Here is a 22876-nt window from a genome sequence, read left to right on the forward strand (position 1 = left end):
TCAGCAGCAACCAGAAGCACTGGGTTCAGAGCCCCAGCACATGCCAGTGGGGTTTGAAACCTGCACCTCAGCCTGGGCACAGCTGTGCTGGGGTGCTAGGAGGGGGTAAATGATCCAGGAAAGCTTCTCTGCAAGGCTGGAATGCAAGACCAGCATCTCCAGAGAATGGAGCAGGAGAAGGAACAGACCAAGACCCCCTTCCCTGCTGTGGGGATCCCCTGAGTCACTTCACCCCTATGTCTCACCCCCCTCCTCCTGGAGCAGCAATTCCTGCACACCCCCTTGAGAACTGCTGCCAGCTCCCCTGTGAACAGCATTATGCAAACTCCCACCACTACACGGTTTTGTAGTCAATTAAACACACCTTAACCAGAAATGCCCCCAGGCAACTCCTGCAAAGTGTTATGAGGGGTGTTAGGCAGTACACAGTGTCCTGCTGAAGTCGGGCACAGCACACCAAGTGACACCCCGACCCACCACCAGGCAGCATGGATGGGGAACTGCCCGCGGAGGCCAAGTCACGGCTGATCAAGCACCATCCTGTAACACCCACACATTACCCCTGGCAGTGGGAACAGGGCACAGACCATAAACCGGGGGGCAGCGCCACTCACCTGGAACTAAACACCTGCCCACCAAAAATGCCACTGTGGGTGTGAAGCTGGGGGGGGACAGTGCACTGGAGGTTTTGCACTGCAGATCATGGGGTGACTGACCCATCAGTGACCACCTGAGCAGTGACCACACCAGGGCTGATGGAGCATTTGAGAGATGTAAACCTGCCGTGGGAGAGCAGTTCCTGCCTGTGCTGACGATGCTGTATCACTTTGGAAAGCAACCCCAACAGGGAACACATGCTGACGCTGAAGACTGTTGCTCCAGATGGTGTTTGAGGTGCAAAATGTGGTGGGAACCACAGGGATTGTTGCAAACATGTTGCTCAGCATAGAGGAAAACAACTCAGCTGAAGAAAGGTGCTGGCCCCAGCCTGCCTGCAAGCTCCTCTCTGTGCTCCTCAGAGGCCAGCACTGTCTGAGACCCTCGTGCCTGCAACTCCTGCCCATGCTGGCCCCCAGAAATGCCCATCTCCCAGCAGTCACAGGGCTGACAAACCCAACTTATCCCTCTGCTCAGGCATTGGCACACCATCGCAAGAATGCCCAGAGCCACCAAGGGAAGCCTCATCTTGAGGACAGTACCCTGTTATCACTCTGGGAAGGGGCTTTTTATTGATCTTTTTGCTATGTCTGAAACCAAGGTCCTGGCAAAGTGCTGGTTCCTGTAAGAGTCATTAATCTGTTGTTACCAAAGACCAAAGCATCATGTGGGCACTGGAACCCTGCAGGAGCCTGTAGCCAGGGGGCAATTCCATGAATCCCAGCACCCAGGGGCTCTGCGCCATCCAGCATGGCAGAGCATGGCCCAGCACAGTGCCTTATCAGCTTTCCTGGAATTAATGGGCTGGTTGTTCCAGTCCTGTGGAGAACACAGCATCTCCTACTGGCTCCCCTCCAGCCTCCTGGCAAGGGCATTTGGAGAGGGCTCAGGGGTGGCAATGGGGAAAACCAGGTTATCCATCAACCCCAAAGGTTCTGGATGACTTGGCATGCTGGGTGTGTTGCGACACCCTCCTGCCAAAGAGTGGGAGCTGGGCTATAGCCAGCAGCACGGTGAAGGGAAGGGGGCACTGGAAGGGACAACTGAGTCATAAGGGACTTGAGACATGCCTCATGATGCTGCCAGATCCTCCAAAGGTGACAGTCACGCTGGGCACAAGATTTGTTCCTTTGGACAATGCTGAGGGATTGGAGTGTATTACAGCAGAGAGGCTGAGAACTCTTGTGGACTGGGAAAGCAGCAGGACTTGGTTCCAGCCTCCCAAGCCCCTCTGGTCAGCAGTCTGTGGCAGGCAAGCAGCCACGGGGTGAAGGTGGCACCTCAAGGACAGCAGGCACAGAGAGTACAGGCAGTGTCAGGGGCTTGTCAGAGCTCTGTGCCACCACTGCCTGGGCAGTGACACCACTCCCATGGGAGCCACATCCTCCCACTGTGTCCCTCTTGTCCCTCTCAGGCTGGTGGCAGAGGGGATGTCCTGGTTTAGGGTGTCCCCCTAGGACAGGGCACCAGGGCATCTCCTCCCCACACAGCCCCCCAACCACGATAAGGGTGGAAGGCAGCTGTGCCAGCAGAGAACAGTGAGTACCCTGGTCACCTTTTCATCCCAGCACTTCAGGACCTTTTCCTCCCTTTGTGACGCAGTTTGGCTCCATTACCCCAGCCTTGGCACTCAGCCATGTCCCGGGGTCTGAAGTTATGGATTCAACAGCCGGAGAAAACAGCCCAGTGGGATGCGACGTGGGAGGACTCTTGGCCCAGCTCCAAGGCGTAGGCAGACCACAAGGATTTCTTTCCCAGCACCCCACCAGACAGCCAGCACAGGGACCCCTTCCAACAGGCTTTGCCCTGCTCCCCGGCTCCTTGCCCAGCTGCTAAGGGAGCTCTCTCAGTCTCAATGGCTCCAACAAGCCCACAAAACCCAGGCAGCATCCAAAAGAGCAAAGGGGCCTCCCTGGAATGCAAGGGGAACCCCAAATGGGAGCATCCTGACAAGCTGCCCAGGCACAGCCTCCAGCCCAGCCTCTCCCAGGCCCTGTGAACTGGCAGGCAGCTGGGTGATCCCACAGTGTCTCTCCCCATCCTGTCCAGATGCTGGCTCCTTCCCAGCCGGCTGACAATCCAGGCAGCCTGAGAGAAGTCCCCAGGTTAGGAATCCCACAGCCCCACACACCCCCTCGCAGCCCTCCCTGTGCCAGGGCAGTGAGGGCTGCCAGTGAGAAGCAGGGATCAGCCAAAAACAACCCCTGACACGCAACAAGGCTATTTTGCTAATTATTTCAGTTTTCAATCTCCAGGTGAGGTGGCTCGTTTAGGCTAATAATTGCTTCAGTTGGATTTTATCTGGCTATTTAATCAGTTAATAAATGACTTTGCTGCAGGGGGACAGATGTTGCAGCCTTCTCCTTAGTTGGGGACTGGAAAAAACAGGGAAGGAGCACTGCCCATGGGATTTCCACAGCTCCACAGTGCACAGGGCAGCTGTGGGGTGCCATGGGGCAGAGAGCCCCAAAGCAGAGACCACTAGTCTGCCAGAGTGCTGAGCCATCAGCCAGCACTGAGCCCATCTAGCCATGCAAAGGTCTTGGGACTCAGTTTTCCTCACCGCTACTTCCAATACATGGCAAAGCTGAAAATGGGGAAAGGCAACTTGGAAAATAAAGAAGTCATTACTTCAACACAGAAAAACATGGAATTTCTATTTACTGCCCAGCATAGGTGTTCTCCTCTCTCAGCAATATCACAGGTGAGCCTTGGGCACAGCAGTACTGGGGGTTTCAGGTCTCCTTCCTCTCATTCCTCTGTCCCCAGGGTGGCTTTGATGGCTGAGCCAGCTCACTCCCAGATGTAAAAGCCCAGTCCCGTGGGGTTCCCTTCTCCCAGCCCCCCAGCAGACCTGGAGGGGGTCCCACCACAGGAATCAGGTCTGGAGCAGGGTGGTGGGAAGGCTCAGGCTCTTCAGACAGGCTGTGGGACGGGGCAGAAGGGGCACTGGGGGTCCTCTCGGGGTACAGAGTGAAGAACAGGAGGCTCCAGGTCCAGGAGGAGCTGTATGGGATTCCCCAGGGGCCTGTACCACCATGGAGTGAGGGGCTGGGAGCAGGGGTCCCAGCAATCCAGGCAGGAGCAGGCCGGGCGAGGGGCAGCGGTCAAGTCCTCCTCTTCCCTCGCCACGCCAGTGCCAGGCCAGCACACGGGAATGCTGTCTGCAGGTCCTCACGGAGCTGCGGGGAAAGAATAGACATCAAACTGTGCCGGGGGGGCTTCCTAACCCCTGTCCCCACACAGAAAGGGCCTGATCCTGGACTATGGCAGACAAAGGAGGGTCTCCCCTTAATCTGAAAGGGCTCTGGAGGATATTCAGTGCAAGATGCAGCCATTCCCCTCCCTGAATGAACCACAGCTGGCAGATGCAGAGTGGGATCTCCTCCTGCACACCTCACCTTGGACAACACCAGCTCCTGCACCGTGGTGTTCCCCATGTCCAGAGGGGTGGTTAGCCGCAGAGACAGAAAGAGGTGAGATGCACCTAGGGATTGAAAATAGGACTCTGGTTATTTCCCTTGAGCCCTGAGCTGTGTCAGAGGACTTGGGGGTGTCTCCCCAGGGTTGCTGGCACAGACAAGGAACGTCCTCCCAGGTTAATTGTGTCATGAACACACTACACTGTCAGAACAAGCTGTACAGCAAACCACATGTACCCCAAAGCATCAGCACCTCCACACTGAGGGCACAGCAAGAGGAGTGGGGCTCCAGGACCCCCTGCACTGGCCCCAAGCAGTGATGCTGGGGTGGTGATGCCCATGGGCACTGCACTTACTGGTGTTGGACGAGCCAGAGGGGCAGACTGGTGGCAGCGTTGGCAGGTCTGTAGGTGTGCTGAGGGTAGGAGCCTCTGAGGTCTGGGCTGAGCTGGTGGCAGGGGAAGTGGGTTCAGTGCCTGGGCAAAGCAATGTTAGGTTAGTGCTGTCTGCAGAGGTTCAGGATGCTCCTGCAGCTGGGGACAGGCCTAAATGAAGCTGCCTATGTGAAGCCACCCAAAGACCTGGGATTCCTATGGGGATTTGTCACCCTGACCATGTCCCTGCCTTCAGGTGCCCCCCAGCTGAACCCACCCATGGCTGCCCTGGGGTTCCCAGATACTGTCAGGGTACCTGGAGTCAACTCCACAGTCGAGGGGAAGATTTCAGGGGTGGTCCTGTCTGGGTAGCTTGAAGAGGGAGTGCTCATGGGGTCTGATGTGCTGATAACAGGGCTGGCTGTGGTATCTGCCAGGGTTGCCAAGGACTCGGCTGAATCTTCTGTAGTTGTGGTGGGAGAAGGCACAGTGGGAGGCGAGGTGTTGCCAGTCTCTGCAGATGTGCTGGACTCCTCTGAGGTGGAGGCTTCTGTTTCAGGGCTGGAGGAAAGGAGGGTAGCTGTGGTGGTGGAGTCAGTGGTAGGCAGCAGTGCTGAGCTCTCCATAGGTGTTGAGGAGGTAGGGAGAGCTGGGGACACAGTTGCTGTCACACCCATGGCAGTGGTCTCTGCAAAGAGTTGGGACAATGAGATGCACAAGGGGTGGTGGTGAAAGGCTGAATCTGTGGCTGTGCTGGGGATGGTGCAGCATTACCACCACAGTGAGTTCCCAGGAACTCAGAGCTGCATCAGCCATGGAGCATTGGGAGTGGGAGTTCCCTGTCCTGTATGGATCAAACACTCAGATCTCTTCAATGGGTGTAACCAGGCAGACCACATAAATGCCCAGCCTGACAAAGCAGGAACAAGCCATGGCCATCGCTGGTTTTGGGGCAGAAACTCCTCTAGGCGCCAGTCCTGAGACCCATTCCACCATCTTCACCCATCCCTGGAGGAAGTCAGACAAACCCGTCTGACAGGAAGAGCCGAGCAGGAACTGGTGACCGTGAGACGGTCTGGAAATGCAGCAGCAGCAGTTTAAACAAACCCTCTGTGCTGCAGATAGTCAGGAACTGATAGCAGTGGGTGTAAATAATGGCAAAGGGGGAAGCAGCCCCACAAAGGAAAAAATCCCAGCTTGCAGCTCAGGATGAGCCCTTAGAGACGTGCTGTGACCCACAAAAGCTCTGGGAGGAGGGGGTGGGATGCAGGAGGGCTGACCTGTCTTCCACTAAGGACTGTACTGGAGCAGTGTGCTGTCCCCAGAAAAGCCCAGGGATCAGTAATCCTCTCCAAAGGATAGGTAGGACAGCCTGGCTGCCTGGACCTTTGTCAAGGGGTGTCTGTGAGGTGGTGGCTTTGGGATAGCAGACTGGATTCCCCAGTGATCCCAGCACAAACCCAGTGAGTTTGAGGCTCTGCTCTCATGAGGACAGGAAACCAAACCACAAGCTGACATCTGCTTTCAGCCAACCCAGCCAGAAATTTCCAAAGCCCCTGGCAGCCATGCCCTCCCTGCACACAGCAGCTGGTTAAATAAAAATACAGAGAAAGGCAAAGGTCTGGCCCCAGCCCTTGCCAGGTGAGTGTCTGCACAGAAGGGCCTCATCATCACAAAAGGAGAAGCAGCAAGTCCACCTCTGCTTCCCATTCAAGAAGCAGGAAACAGCCCCCACAGCATTCCACCAGTGCCACCCCTCCTCCCTGGGGAATGATGCTCCCCGCTCACCCCCCACCCTGTGGAGAGCATCGCATCCCGCTCACCCTTACCCAGAGCCAGGTGCAGCACGGCGAGGCAGGTGAGGCTCAGCAGCAGCAGCAGCAGCAGGGGCCCGGGCAGGGACAGCCCCCCTCTCTGCCCAGCCATGTCCAGGTGAGCGGGAGCTGACAAACCCCCGCAGGCACCGCTCTGAGTGCTCCCCACAGCCCCAGCACTGGGGTTTCCACGTCTCCTTCACCCAGCAGAGGAGGAGCATCCAGGTGGGTCCTTTTACCCTCCAGGTGCTGGCAGTGAGGCAGTGGGTTCCGCCTGACACGGACACTCCCAGGGACTGGTGCAATGCCCAGCAAACATCAACTGCACAGCCGGACCCAGAACAGCCACAAAAAGTGGGCAGGGCAGGCCACCGAGGCCACCACTACCACAGACCTGGCTCCCGTGGCTGTCTTCTGCCTGCTGTGGGAGGGTGACAAGGGAAAAAAGCCCAGAGATGAGCCAGGCTGCCTGGAAGCCCGCACTTCACCACAGGGGTGATGTTTGGTGATGGCTCCCAGCACCAACGCCCTCAGGAGACACCAGCCAGCTCTGTCTGAGAGCGAGGAACTGGCCAAGAGAACAGGCGGAGCTCAGGAAGGGCGTGCTCCAGGCTGAGGGTTTGTCCCCTGGGCTGTCTGTACAGGCATCACTTCCCCGTGTCACGGCGTATCACGGCTGAAGTGCACTGCTGACAGCTGGGGCTGCTTCCTTCTTCACAGGGTCAGGGACAAGAGCACTCGGAGGCGCCTGCAGGCCCTGGGCCAGGTGTTGGTGTTCCACAGGCAGGCAGGCATGCTGGAGGATTGTCGGGGCATAAGCACCCCACTGCTGAACAGCTACATGGGGGCACTGCCAGGGCACAGGCACACAGAGGCCATCACCAGGGTACCGGCACTCTGATGAGGTGCTCTCACACCGTAGGCATCGGACCAGGGTGCAGGTACTCTGTGAGGATACAGCAGGTCTGTACACAGGTACAGTCACACTCCTTGGGGTGCAGGGTCCATAGATTGTCCAGAGGGTGTGTTCATACAGGCCCAGTGCCGAGGGCACAGCCACATGGCACTACTGTCACACCACAGCACAGGTCCCCAGCCTGGGACCCACCCACGTGCCTGCAGAGCCTGGAGACTGGGTGGCCCCTGGGGGAAGAAGCCAAGTGCCTGGCTGAGCAAGATGGGAGATCGCGTGGGGATTTACCACCCTGAACCTGCCCTCTGGGTGCCTGTAGCTGCACTCACCTGCAGTGCCACTGCGGGTCTCTGGTTCTGTTGGGGTGGAGGTACCAGGGATGGTCCTAGGCATGATCCCAGCTGGCTGGCGGGGAACAGGGGTGTTCCCAGGGACCTCTGTGGTGGTAACAAGGAAGGCCATGGTGTCTGATGGGGTCATCAAGGGCCTATTTGAAGTGTCTGTCACTCCTGAGGTGGTGGAAAAAGAGGCAGTGCTGGTCCCTGGGGATGTGCTGCCAAGCAGTGTGGTCATGGCTAGCCCTCGATGGGTGCTGGTGCTGGTGGAGGAGAGAAGAGAAGAGGTGGGGGGACGCAGCATGCTCATTTCAACTCCAAATGAGCTGACAGCCAGGGCTGTGCTGGTCCCCATAGACGTGAAAGTGGCAGTCTTGTCACAGTTGGGTGTCATGGCCACAGAGGTTGGTGTGCTGGTGGTGGTGACCCCCAGCCCTGCTGGAGTACTGCTGGTGGTGGTGGGTCCCAGCCCAGGTGACACAGGAGTGCTGTGAGCTGTGCTGCCTCTTGCCTTTGCTGTGGTGACGTTAGATGCTGCCAGGCTGCTCCGGTGAGCTGCAGAAACACTGGATGTGAAGGCATCCATTGGCATCTCTGGGGTGGAGGTTGTAGGATGAGAGGAAGGGAAGGTGGCTGCAGTGCTTGAGCTGGTGTTGGGCAGCAGTGCCATGGTCTCTGTGGGTGTCAAGGAGGTTGGGAGAGTCAGGGATGTAGGATTTGTCATACCTTTGACAGTGGTCCCTGTAAAGAGGTGGGAAACAGCACACAAGGGCTGGCAGTGGAAGGCTGTGCTATCACCATGAACTGCCCAAGTCTTGCATCAGCCATGGATCATCAGGAGTGGGGATTCCCTGTCCTGTATGGATCAAGCACGTGGATTCCCTGACTAGCAACATGGCAATCAGCCAGGCAGACCACATAAATGCCCAGCCTGACAAAGCAGGAACAAGCCATGGCCATCGCTGGTTTTGGGGCAGAAACTCCTCTAGGCGCCAGTCCTGAGACCCATTCCACCATCTTCACCCATCCCTGGAGGAAGTCAGACAAACCCGTCTGACAGGAAGAGTTGAGCAGGAACTGGTGACCGTGAGACGGTCTGGAAATGCAGCAGCAGCAGTTTAAACAAACCCTCTGTGCTGCAGATAGTCAGGAACTGATAGCAGTGGGTGTAAATAACGGCAACGGGGGAGTGCTTTGTGGAACTAGGCCCACAAAGGAAAAAATCCCAGCTTGCAGCTCAGGGCAAGTCTATGAGAGACTTGTTGCAGCGCACAAAAGCTCTGAGGGGAGGGGGTTGAGGGGTGCAGCAGGAGCTCAAGGCTCTCAGGAGGTACAAACTGGGTTTATTCCCAGTGCTCCACTCAAGACTGCTCTTACTTCGTATCAAGTACAAATGTTGGGATGGCATTTGAAGTTTTCCAGGCCTAGTCCATCCCAGTGAGGTTGCCATCTGAGCAGGGCCATTTGGTGCTACTGTGCAGGTTGCAGCAAAGGCAATGAGCCCAGCAAGGCCCAAGGCTCAGCAAGGGGGTCCAGCTGGGCCTAAGATCTTCTCTCCCCAGATGGAGACCCACATCAGAGGCAAAAGAAATAGAGCTTGCTGGTTGTGCTCTATAAAGCACTGCCCTGTTTGCTCACTAGGACAGGGCTGAGATGTTGGGGAGCAAACAGCACCCAAAGTGTTTCCCCTCTATGGGTGAAGTCACCCCAGGGCCACCCACCACCCTAGAGAACAATGCTCCTCACTTACCCCCAGCCCATGGATAGCTCCACATACCGCTCAGCCCTTACCCAGTGGGAGATCCAGCACAGCAAGGCTCAGCAGCAGCAGCAGGGGCAGCCCTCCCGTGCCCCGACTCATGTCCAAAACCAGCACCCCAATGCCTTGAGTGGTGCGGGACCTGAGGACACAGGGCATGGGGAAGGTGCCAGCAGGGAACTACCGAGTGATGGCTGAAGGCAGTCAGAGCTGCTTCCTTGTTCCCGGGCGCAGGGAGGGGAGGCACCAGCGCGCACTGACACCCCTCCCGGGGCAGGTGCAGCGCCACGGGGCCATCGCTGCAGCACCTGCGCCCGTGTGCGGGGGGCGGTCCCGGCGGCGGAGCCGCGCCCCTCGGGACACGGCCACACCCATGGGCACGCCCTTCGCACCCGCCCACGGCTTGTGTAACACTCGGGGGCCGCGTGGCTGCCAGGTAGGGATCGGGATCGGGATCCCAGGTATCGGGACCAGGAGCGGAGCGGGGGCCGTAACACCGTTATTCCCCCGTTCCCGAGGAGCAGGCTGGGCAGGGAACCAGCATCCCCCGGGCTCCGGGGGCGGACCGCGGCCCGGGATTCGCGAGGAAGCTCGGCGGCTCAGTACGGCCCGTTTTCCTCTCGCAGTGGCCGCTCGCAGCCACGCTGCTCCGGGCGGTGCTGAGGATGCGGCGGGGACGTGGGAAGCGAAAGGCCGAGGTCACCGAGGCGCCGTGCGTGTCTCGGAGGAGGACGGAGGAAGAGGAGGCGATACAGGAGGCCCGTCGGAGGGCGGCCCCGTCCGTTCGAGAGTTCAAGTACAACAAAAAGCGGGTTCGTCTTGTCTCGCAGGGCTCGGACCTGAAGGATGATGCTCGGTGCATCCTTTACTGGATGTGCCGGGATCAGCGAGTGCAAGGTACCAGCTGGTGGAAGGGGCTCTCATGGGTGGTAAAAGCGCTGGTCCCCTCCTTTGGTAACTTTGGTGCTGGTCCCACTCTCTACAGGGAGGGGTTGGGGGGAAACCCCCTGTGAAACCCCATCCCCATCCTGTCAGTGGAGCACCCTCCTGACGCTGCCCTGTGTACTTCCCTCCCAGATAACTGGGCTTTCCTCTACGCCCAGCGCCTGGCCCTCAAACAGGAGCTGCCTCTGCACGTCTGCTTCTGCTTGGTGCCCAAATTTCTGGAGGCCACCATCCGCCACTACAGGTTCATGCTGAGGGGCCTGCAGGAGATAGCAGAGGTACAGCCAGGGGATGCCCATGCTAGGTGGGACGGGGCTCCTAGGGAAGGGGGGAGGCAGATCCCTCCCTTCAGCAGATGGTGGTTGGGTGGGGTTTGCAGACCATGAACTGTCCCACAGCCATTTCCCTGTCACTGCAGGAGTGTGCAGAACTGAACATCTCCTTCCACTTGCTGCTGGGCTATGCCAAGGATGTGTTGCCCACGTTTGTGGCAGAGCATGGCGTGGGTGGGCTGGTGACAGACTTCAGTCCCCTCCGCCTCCCCCGGCAGTGGGTAGAGGACGTCAGGGAACAGTTGCCAGAGGATGTGCCATTTGCACAGGTGGGTGCCAGCACTCTGGGAATGGAAAACTGACTGCTGAGATGTGGGACAAACTTGTCTCCTGTGTCTTGCACACTGGAGTTGAGCAGAGAGCAGGTGTGTCATATTGTCAGGATTGTATGCTTCTCACACCCTTCTCCACGGCTTTGCTTCCCAGGTTGATGCCCACAACATCGTGCCCTGCTGGGTTGCCTCCCCCAAGCAGGAGTACAGTGCCAGGACCATCCGGGGCAAGATCCACGCTCAGCTCCCCGAGTTCCTCACCGAGTTTCCCCCTGTTGTTCGTCACCCACATCCGCCCTCCTGCCCAGCAGAGGTACCAGCGGGAGACACTCCAAACCCATTTATGGCCAGGTCTCAGAGAGTTTCAGAGGTCCTTTGTGATCCTGGGAGGGGTTGGCAGGGAATGAGGACAGTGGCCTGCCTTCGGTCACACACAGATGGTATGGAGATGAGGATGCCCTGGGAAAAGGGAGGTTCCCACCTCATTCTTTCAATTCCCACATCTCTGCTGTGCAGAGGCCTAGTTAAGAGGAGGAGGCTGGCATGGACTGGGGACATAACACTCAGGGCTTGCTGAAAAGATTCTGCAGATGCACTCACCACTTGGTCGCCACCCAGCCCATCGCCTGGGAGGCCTGTTATTCCACCTTGCAGGTGGACCACTCCGTGAAGGAGGTGGAGTGGGCAACCCCTGGTACAGCTGCAGGGATGGCTGTGCTGAAGTCCTTCATTGCAGAGCGGCTGAAATCCTTCAGCACCCACAGGAATGATCCCAACAAGGCAGCTCTCAGCAACCTGTCCCCGTGGCTTCACTTCGGTGAGTATCCCAGGCTTCCCACTCTGCAGCAGGACTGAGCATTGTGGCTTGGACCAGCATCCTGACTTGCTCCTTCCCCATGTCCTCAGGCCAGGTTTCCACCCAAAGAGCCATCCTGGAGGTGCAGAAGCACCGGCGCAATTACAAGGACTCAGTGGATGCATTTGTGGAGGAGGCTGTGGTGCGGCGGGAGCTGGCTGAAAACTTCTGCTACTACAACGAGAACTACGACAGTGTGCAGGGTAACATTCTGGGTCACGTGGGCCATGCTGGGTACCCAACTGGTCACTCCAACTTGGCAATCCCAGTTCTGCTAGGAGAAGGGCTGTGGGGGCACTAATGTCCCACCATTTGGTCTCTTCGGGAGGTAGGACAGAAGCTGACGAGTGCCCTCAGTAGCTCTGTTCTTAGAACAGGTTGCTCAGTGCTGCTCCTCATCTCTTGCTCACAGGTGCCTATGACTGGGCACAAACCACCCTGAAGCTCCACGCCAAAGACAAGAGGCCTTATCTGTACAGTCTGCAGGAGCTGGAGCAGGGTACCACACATGACCCACTCTGGAATGCTGCCCAGGTACTGCCCTACATCTTCCCCACAAAATGCTGAGCTTTTTTCCGAGGTGCAGAGGTGATTTGCCATGGGCTGACCCTTATGGCTGTCTCTATCCCCACAGCTGCAAATGGTCCAGGAGGGCAAGATGCATGGCTTCCTGCGGATGTACTGGGCCAAGAAGATCCTGGAGTGGACACACTCCCCTGAGGAGGCCCTGCAGTTTGCCATCTACCTCAATGACCGCTACGAGCTGGACGGGAGGGACCCCAATGGATATGTAGGCAAGCTGCAGGATGGGGTCACGGGGTGGGAGCTGTGATAGCCAAGGCTTCAGTGGGGGCTCTCTACAGGCAACTCCAGCCCATTCTGCTTTGCACCCACATCCCATTTGCTTTCTGGGTGCCTCGAGCAAGGGGGAGAGCTGACACCTCTATCCCTGTGCCTGGCAGGCTGCCTGTGGTCCATCTGCGGCATTCACGACCAGGGCTGGGCGGAGCGGCCCATCTTTGGGAAGATTCGCTACATGAACTACGCTGGCTGCAAGCGCAAGTTTGATGTCGACCAGTTCGAGCGTCGCTATGCCCCCACACACTCCCAGTGACCCTCTGTGCTGGGGCAGATGTGCCTTTGCCAAGTCGCCAGCTTGCAGGGAGCACCCTGGGATGTTGAAGGGCTCCCTGTAGCAGCAGCATGCTGCAGGGTTTTGCAGGTCTTTGCCATCATCTGCTGCTTGAGCTGGGACAGCTGCTGGAGCCCTTCTGCTGCCACAGGTTTGCTGGCAGCTGGGAGAGCCCATCCTCGGCATGCCTGTGCCTGACAGACCTTTTTTACAACCACTGTGCTCAGGAGTAGCCCAGGTCACTATTGCTGCTGGTAACCACAGCTGAGATTTGGACTGAGCAGGGTGTTTCTAGGGAAAAGCCCCTAGAAAGAGGTTCTTTGTGGAGACAGTGCTGGGCTGTCAGACACATCTTTCTACAGTTGTGTTAAAGTTTACAGTTTCTATCACCTGTGTTGATGGTGTTTATGGGGAGATGCACAACACTGCTGTGAAGGGAGAGCTGAGTGGCATGGAATGGGGACAGGGCAGCCAGGGCCAGGCCTCTGGGCCCTTCTGCCAGCAGTAAAGGCAGGCTCTGGAAGGGGACAGGCATTAGAGAGCCCCTCACTCAGTAGCTTGTACCTCTGGCTCTGTGTGCTAGGCCACAGACTAGATGAATTAGTCAAGGGGTATCGACAATAACTCCCTCCCAGTGACTGCATCACCAGCTGCACAAGCTGTCCCTGCCCTTGTTCCTTGGCAGCAGCAGCATGCCTGCCTGCCCCATCACTTCACAGTGCAATACATGCCATTACCCCACCTGAAACAATGTCACAACACAACCAGACTCCCTATTAACTGAGTTTATTTAAGGACGGCATTTTAATTACTGTGCAATAATAATCCCATTGTGAGGACTCCAGTTGACAGCCAGAGCAGCCCCCAGCTCTCCCTCCCAAGGAGCTCCCTGTCTTGGCCAGTTCCAGTGTTAGGTGTGGCGGTCAGTGCTGGGCAGCAGTGTCAGTGCTGGGCACAATCTTGCCCTGGAGACCTGTGCCAGGTTTGTGAGTCCTACTGCTTCCACACACTGTCCATGGCAGGAGGGTGGAAACCATAACTAAGCCAGAATTCCTTCCCTCTTCTCAAAAAGTACTCAGTGCTTCTAGAAAGGGATCTGGGCAGCCTCTCAGCTGCTGTCCCCTGACATTAAAGTGCTTCAAACAAAATAGGGTGGATGGAGGTGTGCTGCCAGTCAAATCCAGGGAAGGGGGCCCCAGGTCTGAGCAGCAGCAGGAGGGCTCGGCTTGGGGACAGGAAGACCAAGGCAGACCAACATCTGGCAGCCCCAGGGCTGTCAGAGACAGAGTCAGAAGAGCAGCTGCTCTGCTGGGGAAAACAAGCAGAAGCAAGACACAAGGCAGCACAAACCCCAGGGGAGCAAGTGGAGAAGTGAACCCTGCTTCCAGGACTTGGTCAGGATGCTGCAGGCAGGGCAGAAATGCTGTGCAGCAGCCTGGCCCCCAGCAGCAAGGCTTGCAGCCACCCTCCCTGAGCCAGCCCTGCAGCCACCTCTCCTGGTCCCAGCCTCCTCCCCTCTTTCCAACCCTGCCATCCCCACAGGACGAGGCCATGAGGGGTCACATCCCAGCCTGGAATCAGGGCATGTGCTGAAAGAGTCCCTGCCCTTGAGGCCTCCTGCCAGTGCATTGCTCTCTGGTCCCTCAACACCCTCCTTGCACATACAGAGGCCATTCCATCCTTCCTAACACCCCACATCCCACCTGTGAGGTGGTGCTGGACATGCCATGGCCAAAGCATCCCCCCACGGTGCTCAGGCACCTCCTTAACTGGGCACAGAGCTCATCTTGTCCCACGGGGTCTGACCCTGACCCTGCAGAGCTGTCACTTGTGGCTCTGCATCAGTGAGGAACCAGTCCTTGGCAGCACCCCAGTGCCAAACCCCTCCCCTCCAGGTATCCCCACTGCAAGCAGGCTGTCTGACCATCCCACCACAACACAGCTGGGAAGCTTCAAGGCTTTGCCTGGCTCAGGGACCCTTCCTCCCCCAAGGCAAGCAGGAGATCCTGTTGGGAAAGGGGACCAGCTCCATCCAGGGGTGAGGAACCAGAAGCAGGACAGCCCTGGAGATTTTATACTGCTGAGTCCCAAGCGGATCACATGCCTGCTAAGAAGGCATTTCAAGCAGCACCTCCTTTGGGGGAACACACAGTTAAAAATACAAACAACCACATTAAAAAAACAAAACCAAGTCAAGCAGATTAAAAAAAGAAAAAAACCAAAACCTAAACCAACAAACAGACAGAGGTTTGAGGATGCAGCTGGAGGGATGAGCCTTCACCTGCATCCTGACAGGTCTCAGGCAGAGGCAACTCCACACAAGGCAGGTCCTGGTGCCACCAGAGTGAGGTCCCATGTCATCCTTAAAGGAGGACGTATCTCCCTGGTAGGACAGATTGGCAGCATGAGAAGGAAGTAGGGTCAGAAGCCTCACATCCCATGGAGGCAGATTTCCATGGAGCCATGAGCATCTGCCTGCCAAAAGTTCATCAGCACGTCCACTTGTGCAGCTGCTCCAGGAGCAATGTCCCTCTGTAGCACAGGGAAATCTGGCATTTTCATCATTGCCACCTCCTCTGCTCTGATTCTGGAGTGAGAGTAACTGCTCTCCAGCAGTGTCCCACAGCACATTTGAGAAAGGGAGCTGTTAAATATACAACCAACCCCAAACCCCACCCTCCCTCCATGCACACAACCCCCAGCAGCAGAATGGAGGATCAGAGGACTGAGATCTGATTCTCTCCTCCAAGGAGCAGATGTGACCAGAGCGTGCTGACCCTTCAGGGGATCCTGCTCAGCTCAGAGCAGGGCACAGGGATGGACAGCACAACCCTGCCAGGTCCAGCAGGAACAACTGCTTGGGAAATGTCCCTGTTCTGCCTGCAGTGAAGGCAGGAGCAGCTGCCTCCCCACAAGCAAAGGCATCAGGGAGTGGGAGTGGTACCTGGAGCAGATCCACATGGTGGAATATGCTCCTTTCCCAGCCCAGCACTACTGCATGAGGGAAAAAGAGATCCCTTCAAGACAGCACTCCAGGCCTCCCAACAGTCCTCCTCATCCCCAATCTGCGTGGCTCAGTCTCTGGTGATGAGGGCCATGCACATAAATAAACTCATGATCTGCTCCTTGGCTGCACCATGTTCATGTGGCTGCCACTGCCTCCGGCTGCTCCAGCTCATCTTCATAGTCCGAGAGGTAGGACTCCAGGCTCGGCTTGGCCATCAGCTCTCTCCGGGCTTGAAGACGCTCGCACCGGGGACAGCGGGTGGATTTGAAGCAGGATTTGTGGTAGCAGGCTTTGCACTCTGTGAGGGAGAGCATGGCTGAGTGCTGGTACAGGCTGACAGACCGCCTGACACTCCATACCCCAGGTCCCTGCACCAGCACATGAAGCTTTGGAAGCACAGGACAGAGGATTTCTGCTCTGCACAAGATCCCTCCCCAAGCTTTCCTGATACTCAGAGGAAACAGTGACTTTGCCATAAGTTTTCTCTGGCACTGCACCTGCCAAACCAAGGCTTGCATGTTGTCAGGAGCCATTTTATGCTGGTTCAGAGGCTGGTCCCAAGCTCTACTCAGTCATTAATAGTGGGCATTATTGAGGATGTCTCCTGAAAGGGCCTAGGGATTTCTTAGCAGGCAGGAAGAGCGCAGAGATAAAGCCTTCAGGCTCTCTCTGCTCTGCAAGGTCAGCTCCAGCCATCCAAGCAGAGGCAGGGGAGCTGTGTGCAGGCTGCAGCCTGTCCTGTAACCGCAGTACGAGGGACAAGGCTCCCAGACACCCAACTTGCTGCAGTGACTGCCCACAGCTGCCAGGGCAGGCAGCACACAGTGTGGTCAGGAGGGGCCTACACGCTTTACCAGGCCAGCAAACACTATAACAATGATCATCTGCTGCTGTGTTAACATGTTGCAGACACAGGCCATGCACAGGGGCACTCTGGTCTGGCTGGCTACGGCCCTGTCTCTCTTGCTAACACAAATGCCACTCAAACTGTAAGCAGACCTTGGTGGCCCCAGGGTCTGCCCCTGTTTTTCCCCAGTATCTCACCTTCACATGTCTTGCACTTGTTGAGCTCAAAGGGGAAGATGATGTCATCCTCATTCTGGCAGAACTCACAGATGAAGCCTTTGGCTTGGCACAACTGGAAGGAGAAAAGATGAGAAAAAAGCAGCTAAATGTTCACCTCCATGGCAAGTAGGACAGAAGGTAGAGTAGAGCAGGACAGCAGGCCACAGTGCCCTGCTCTAACCATGTGGGACAGCCCTTCCCCAGCACGGAGCACAGGAAGGCTGAATCAACCTGTGTCAGGGCTGGGGGAGAGCTAAGATGGGGTAGCAAATATCCCATTTGTGCTGGGTAAGAGCTCTGTGAAGCAGGCAGAAACAGTTAGCATTGAATCAGTTAATTTGGTGGCTGCCCTGGCACACCAAAGCCTCCCCATCAGTTATCTTTGCAGCAAAGCCTGCTCCCAAGGGTCCAGAGCGATGCAGGAGGCAGGAGAAGAGACCTTACCATGCACTTGTCAATGTGCAGGCTGCCTGCCTTCAGGAGCTCTGTCAGGCGAGGCATCAGGTCCCCTTTTTTGATGGCACTGAAGTCACTCAGCGAGTAGAGGTGCAAATCCTCTGTCAAGTGGCCAGGCACTGTGTCAAAGGAGTCCAGGAGGCTGCAAGGACAGAGAAACCTGAGCTCAGAGCAAAGTGACTCCACTAGGACCCCCTGCTTCATTCCTTATGCTTTCTCTCCCTCCCCTTCCAGCCCTCCTTCTCTCCAGAACTCAATGCAGAAGCTGCACGGATTGCCAGTGCAAACTGCCAGGGGACAGAACCAGGACAGCAGAACAGCCCAGAACTCACTCTTTAGCTAGCCGGCACATCTTGAACATGTTCTTCATGTGGAAAAGTTGGATTCGCAGCAGCTGCAGAAGAAGAGGGGACAAAGAATCAATAAACAGAGCATGGTCCTCAGCCAACAGGTCTGCTCCCTTCCCTGTGCTGCTGAAATAACTGCTGCTCAGCTGCTGCTCTCCTGTTTCCTAAGTGTTTACATCACACAGGGCAAGGCAAGCACAACCATCATCATGTGCTCCAGGAGATAAACTGAAGCCCAGCTGGATACCAGCCAAAAATTCCTTTTGACATTCCTGTGCCACTGAAGAAATCAGAAGAGGCAAATGGAAAGACACAGTGATGAGGTTTTAAGCTTCCAAAACTGAAATATCTTCTTCTCCCCAGCTTCCCTGAAATAGGGTTTACAGTTGGCAGCCATCCACCTTACCCAAACTCCACTCGGGAAGGCATGGAAAGGGTCTTACCCGCACTTGGTTGAGAGCTTTCACTTTCTGGTACAGGGCAGGATTGATAGCTTGCACGTTGAAGAGTGGGTCACTCCAGATCTTGCTCAGCAAGTCTTTGGAGAAGTTGCTCACATAGTACCTGCTGAAGTCCCACTTGCGCAGGATGCGGCTGGGGATGACGGTCTGGGCGTTCTCGTGGCAGCACTGGCAGAAATACTTGCCCAGGTATTCACAGTACCGCAGCCGCTTGATGTAATCTGGCCAAACCCAGGCAGACAGGCAGGGTCAGCCCAGGCACGGCCTCTGCTGCACTCCCAACACTCCTCAGCATTTCCAACAAGCAAGGAACTCTGCCTTGCTGGCAACTCTGCCAGCCCAGAGCACTCAACACTGGGGTCTGAAAGCACCCTCTGACTGCAAAAGCCTTTGGGACCAATAGTCCAGTCTCATGCAGCCACATCTACCTACATATTCAGGGAAGAGCTCTGCAGCTGCAGAACCTGCTGGGAGTTTGAGGACCCAACAGAAGACTTGGCCTTACAAGAGTCAACATCTGAAATGCCCTCTAAAGGACAGGCTGGTGGCTCTTTGCTTCCACCAGCTCTGTGACCGCCTAGAAGAGGAGGCCCCTCTGTGGATAGTGCACACCAATGTGTGTGCACCACAGAGCTGACAAAGGCAAGGTAGCACTGCTCCAGGGACCTTGTACTGAGCTCTACCACCACCCACTCACTCAGCATCTTCCCACTTGTTTGCAGGTTCTTCCCAACCACACTCCAGCTATAGGTCAGGCTCCCAACACTCACCAGGATCAGTCCGGATGCCACAGCCTGCACACCGGTAATTCTGTTTGGCCACAGCCACCTTCCTCCTGCCCAGAGACAGAAGACAACATGCATGACCCAGCCCTACCACAAGACGGGTACCAGCACAGGCCTGGGAGGTTTATGTGGACAACACATCCAAGGGAAAAAGCCCTGCAGTGTCCTGGGTCACACCAAAGGCACTAACCCCAGGCCCTGGCTCCATCCCACCACCTCACAGTGGTGACCACTGTGGATTTACCAGGCTCAGAGCAGGGAAACCCCAGCAACCAGAGGATAATCAACCTTGATGTTGATGGAAAAGCGATGGAAAGGGCAGGTCCCCTGAGAGCCCCCAGCCACATGGGTCCTTACGCTAGGGCTGGGTGAACATTGAAGATGATCTGCGGTCGCGGCGGGGCCCACTCCAGGTTTCCGCGCACCCGAATCCTCAACTTGTAGATGTCGGCGTGCTCTCCGTCGTCGGGAGAGATAGGCAGAGAGTCAGGGATGGGCAGGAGCTGGGAGAGGCAGGCAAGAGGGTCAGATCCCTATCGTGTACTGCAAAGGCAGTGCACTTCGCTGGACTGCCAGAAACCTGTAACTGCAGCCCTCTGGAAAACTGCCAGGCACCAGTTGAACTGTGGGCTGAAGAAGGGCTGTCCCCACGGATCCAGACACTGCTGTAGGAGGCTGCAGTGGCACAGCCCTGCTTGGCTGCATCCATCTCCAAAGCCCAGACAAACCCCCTCCTCAAGCTCCACACATGGAGCACTGGGATAGGCAAAGTCCCCTCAGCAGTGCCCTGAAGCCAAGGGTTCAGGGAAGATCAAATACAATCAGTGACAGGAACTCACAGCCTTACCTTCTGTGGGGCGTCATGCTCAGGGACCAGCCACTCCAATTCAGAGGCAGCTGGGAGTTGCATGCCCTCAAACTGCTTCAGCAAGCCCATGGCCACTGCCTCTGCCGAGTTTGAATTGAGGAAGGAGTGGGATCTAGACAGCAAAGGAATGGTTAGTACTGGATCTCACAGCTGTGCTGTTCTTGCAGCCCCATGGTAGTCCCAGCTCAAGTCAAAGACCCTCCCTTCAACTCTGGTACCTTAATTCTGCACTGCCACACATAATTTTAATATTAAAATTAATACACATTACTGATTTCTGCCTTTGCAGCTGTTCCCAAGCAAAGCTGGATAATGGCACCAGAACAACAGTTCAGAAGAGCAAGCAAAACTTAACCCACTTGGCAAAACCTGTGCCTGTTTGCAGGGGAAGCTGCAAAGTGACAGCCAGTGCCTGTACAAGTCAGAAACAACTGCCCTCCCAGTATGAACCCACCCAAGCAGCTGCCAACCATGGATACAGCTTTGTACTTCACCACATGAAGCAAAGTAGTACCCAGGGAGGGGGGGGACACATATCTACTCCAGTGCAAGACAGAAGCTGATGCACATGGAAGAGCAGAGCTGGGTAGGAAGGAGAACATGGTACCAATATGTGTTGCCATGAGGTTCAAGACGTACATGGAGTCTGAGGAGAGAAAGGACTTCCTGCTGGAGTCTGGGTTCCTCTTGATGTCTGCATCTGAATCACAAACAGACAAGGTGGAACAGATGGGACAGGGCAGGGGGATACACTCATTTCAAACCAAAGCTCCAAGGTAAAACTCATCAAGCTGTTGAAAAGCAAGTGAACTACAGCATCAACTTCTACCAGTGGTACTGAGCAGCAAGGAGGGGTGTCAGTCTAATCAGTCAGCTGTCAGGATTACAAGGGAAAGGTATGGTGGGATGCTGTGGACAGCCAGCCTGAAGTTTGGGGGGAGTGGCTGCTGGTACAGGTCACACACCAAGTCCTAGCAGTAACATGGCCTGAAATAGAACACACACAGGAGCCTGGAGAGCAGGACTGCAGGGTCAGCAAGAAGGTTTAGTAGCTCTCTACACACAGTACAGATGCTGGAAGGGATTAGCAATGGGATGCAGAGCCCTTTTCTCTACTTGACTGTAACCTGTAAGATCAGACATTTGTCACACTGACAGCTTGTCAGAGACTGCACAGCCAGGGCTGGCAGCCTGTGCCCAGCACTGCCCAGACACATCGGCATCCCTGCAGAGAAAGGGCCAGCATCCATGACCTCTGCAGAGGTCACAGACTCATCTCCTGAGGAGGGAGGGGTCCAAGATAAGGTGCAGGACACTGCAGTCCTGCTCCCTACACCCCTCCATCAGCTCCCCAAGAGCCCTGGGCTGCCCTGAAGCTCAGGTACCAGGCAGTGGTACCTTCACCACTCATCTTTCTTTTACTCCAGCAGGTTAAACCCTAACAGGGAATCCGTCTCAACAGTACAAGACTCCTGTGTCAGGACACTTTCAGTTGTACAGCACAGACAGAAGCAGGCAGAAAACTGCTTCACGGCTGATAAGGCTCCCAGAAAAGGGAAGAAGGCATGCAAGGGGAAAGTACTACAGGTCAGGACAGAAGAGTGACCAAAGCCACAACCTTTATCCCAATAGGTCTGCTGTTTTGTACCTCTGGGGAGCTCTAGGAATGGTCTGCAGTGACCACACCACCCCCAAACAAAAGCCTGTAGCTTCCCCTGCCCCAGTGCCTGGCATGGGGAGACACAGCTCAGGGTTCCTGCTCCTGTACCCCAAGTAGGCTGACTAACACAAATCTGTAGAGAGCCCACACGATCCCAGCCAGGCACAAACTGCACACTGAGGCCAAAGGAATCACAGCCTGTGATGCAAGGGAATCACAGGCTGAGCAAGAAGTGTACCCCTGCCCCAAGCTTTTCTACAGAGAGCCAGACTGCCCTAGCAACAAAGGGAGCAAGTCCTGCAAATTTACAGACTCACAGTACTGGAATTCAGCTTGGACACTCGACCTTCATTGTTTGACAACCATTGCTAAAACAGGCACAGGAAAGCATCCTACTGTTAAGGAATCCACCTACCTATGTCATGCAAACTGAATTCCAGCTGCAGAAAACAAGAAATTCAGGCAAACAGCCTCACAACCTCATAGGGCACCAGCCAGACACAACTGCCATGCTCTGGTGCCTTCTGCTCTGCACAGGAAGGTCCCGCATGGTCCTAGACTATGATGAACATGAGCAGATGGGGCACACACAGCACAGAATGGGCCAGGTGCTATGGGGAGACAGAGCCAGCACACTCAGGCAGTGACATGGTCTCAGAGGTGGCAGAGGAAGCCAGATCTGACCCTAGGATTCCAAGGGAGCTAGCACTGCGACCCTGACACCGCTCGCTTCCCAACATCAACTGCAAACACTCCCCAAATCCTCATTAGTTACCCAAAACATTTCTGCTGCCAGTGCTATCAAGTGGGGTAGTCCCCAGGAAGTTTGAGAACAGCCCCCAAATCTAAGGACATCACCCCACACCCCATGTGCCAAGCTTCAGCCAGGATCACAGCCTGCTCTGTGAACACAACAGGGCTGACAGGAAAGATCTGAGCACCAGCAAGCCCATCAGGAGTAACATGTTGGTTCTGAACACCTGACAGTAGAGATCAGCAGCAGCCCAGCAGGCTGTTCCCTTGCTAAAGCAAACAGGGAGCATATGAAGGTTATTTAAACACAGCCAGCAGACCAGAAGGATTACCTGGTACTACTGTAAACAATAAAAACACTAAGCTGCATGTGATCCCAGTGATTAGGACCTCCAGCATGAACAACCTGCCTGTGCCCTGTCTGATCTCACTAATTCTCTCTCTAGAACTTCTTTCTAGAAGGGTTCCACTCCAAGTCAAGTCTAAGCAGAACAGGAAGTCTGTGGTTCAGATCAAAGCTATGGCATGCCAGCTCTGCCAAGTCAAGCAGGATAATGCTCTCCAAGGCACTTGGGATGGAGACCTGGTCCCACATTGAAGGACTCTGCTCTCATTCAGCCCAGGCTCACTGGGCCTACAGAGCTTCACTGTCCTGTGAAGTCC

General features: G+C 56.0%; 3 protein-coding genes across 13 annotated transcripts in view; 1 reads left to right on the plus strand and 2 right to left on the minus strand.

Moving 5' to 3' along the window:
- Positions 1-3301: 3301 nt before the first annotated feature.
- Positions 3302-9578, minus strand: LOC106628283 (uncharacterized). 2 transcript variants are annotated; one of them, XM_014254296.2, is made up of 6 exons: positions 9307-9578; positions 7510-8190; positions 4770-5141; positions 4436-4555; positions 4059-4144; positions 3302-3839 (listed from the first exon to the last, which is right to left on the minus strand). In XM_014254296.2, exons 1-6 carry the CDS (start codon positions 9431-9433, stop codon positions 3765-3767), a joined length of 1461 nt encoding a protein of 486 aa, XP_014109771.2. In that variant the 5' UTR covers positions 9434-9578; the 3' UTR covers positions 3302-3764. The 2 variants fall into 2 exon arrangements, with proteins under 2 accessions (XP_014109771.2, XP_087916916.1); XM_088060790.1 differs by having other exon boundaries at positions 9266-9400.
- Positions 9579-9656: 78 nt separating this feature from the next.
- Positions 9657-13197, plus strand: LOC102101035 (deoxyribodipyrimidine photo-lyase-like). 2 transcript variants are annotated; one of them, XM_014254295.2, is made up of 10 exons: positions 9657-9710; positions 9901-10171; positions 10352-10497; positions 10638-10820; positions 10978-11136; positions 11442-11640; positions 11730-11882; positions 12092-12213; positions 12314-12473; positions 12642-13197. In XM_014254295.2, exons 2-10 carry the CDS (start codon positions 9940-9942, stop codon positions 12791-12793), a joined length of 1506 nt encoding a protein of 501 aa, XP_014109770.1. In that variant the 5' UTR covers positions 9657-9710; positions 9901-9939; the 3' UTR covers positions 12794-13197. The 2 variants fall into 2 exon arrangements, with proteins under 2 accessions (XP_014109770.1, XP_087916915.1); XM_088060789.1 differs by having other exon boundaries at positions 12314-12469.
- A 118-nt stretch (positions 13198-13315) lies between these two features.
- Positions 13316-22876, minus strand: part of RUBCN (rubicon autophagy regulator) — a 30715-nt gene continuing 21154 nt past the window's right edge. For all 9 annotated transcript variants that reach the window (XM_088060787.1, XM_014254474.2, XM_088060781.1 and 6 more), the window contains 9 exons: positions 20440-20500; positions 19780-19912; positions 19290-19435; positions 18918-18982; positions 18130-18368; positions 17672-17733; positions 17328-17481; positions 16863-16956; positions 13316-16116 (listed from right to left, as the gene is read on the minus strand). In XM_088060787.1, the coding sequence (XP_087916913.1) occupies positions 15953-16116; positions 16863-16956; positions 17328-17481; positions 17672-17733; positions 18130-18368; positions 18918-18982; positions 19290-19435; positions 19780-19912; positions 20440-20500 (1118 nt within the window). In that variant the 3' untranslated portion in view covers positions 13316-15952. The remainder of the gene's footprint in view (positions 16117-16862; positions 16957-17327; positions 17482-17671; positions 17734-18129; positions 18369-18917; positions 18983-19289; positions 19436-19779; positions 19913-20439; positions 20501-22876) is intronic.

This window comes from Pseudopodoces humilis, chromosome 11, assembly GCF_049639895.1.
Source record: "Pseudopodoces humilis isolate 2021_Gansu_Grassland_sample_001 chromosome 11, ASM4963989v1, whole genome shotgun sequence".
Classification (NCBI taxonomy): Eukaryota; Metazoa; Chordata; class Aves; order Passeriformes; family Paridae; genus Pseudopodoces; species Pseudopodoces humilis.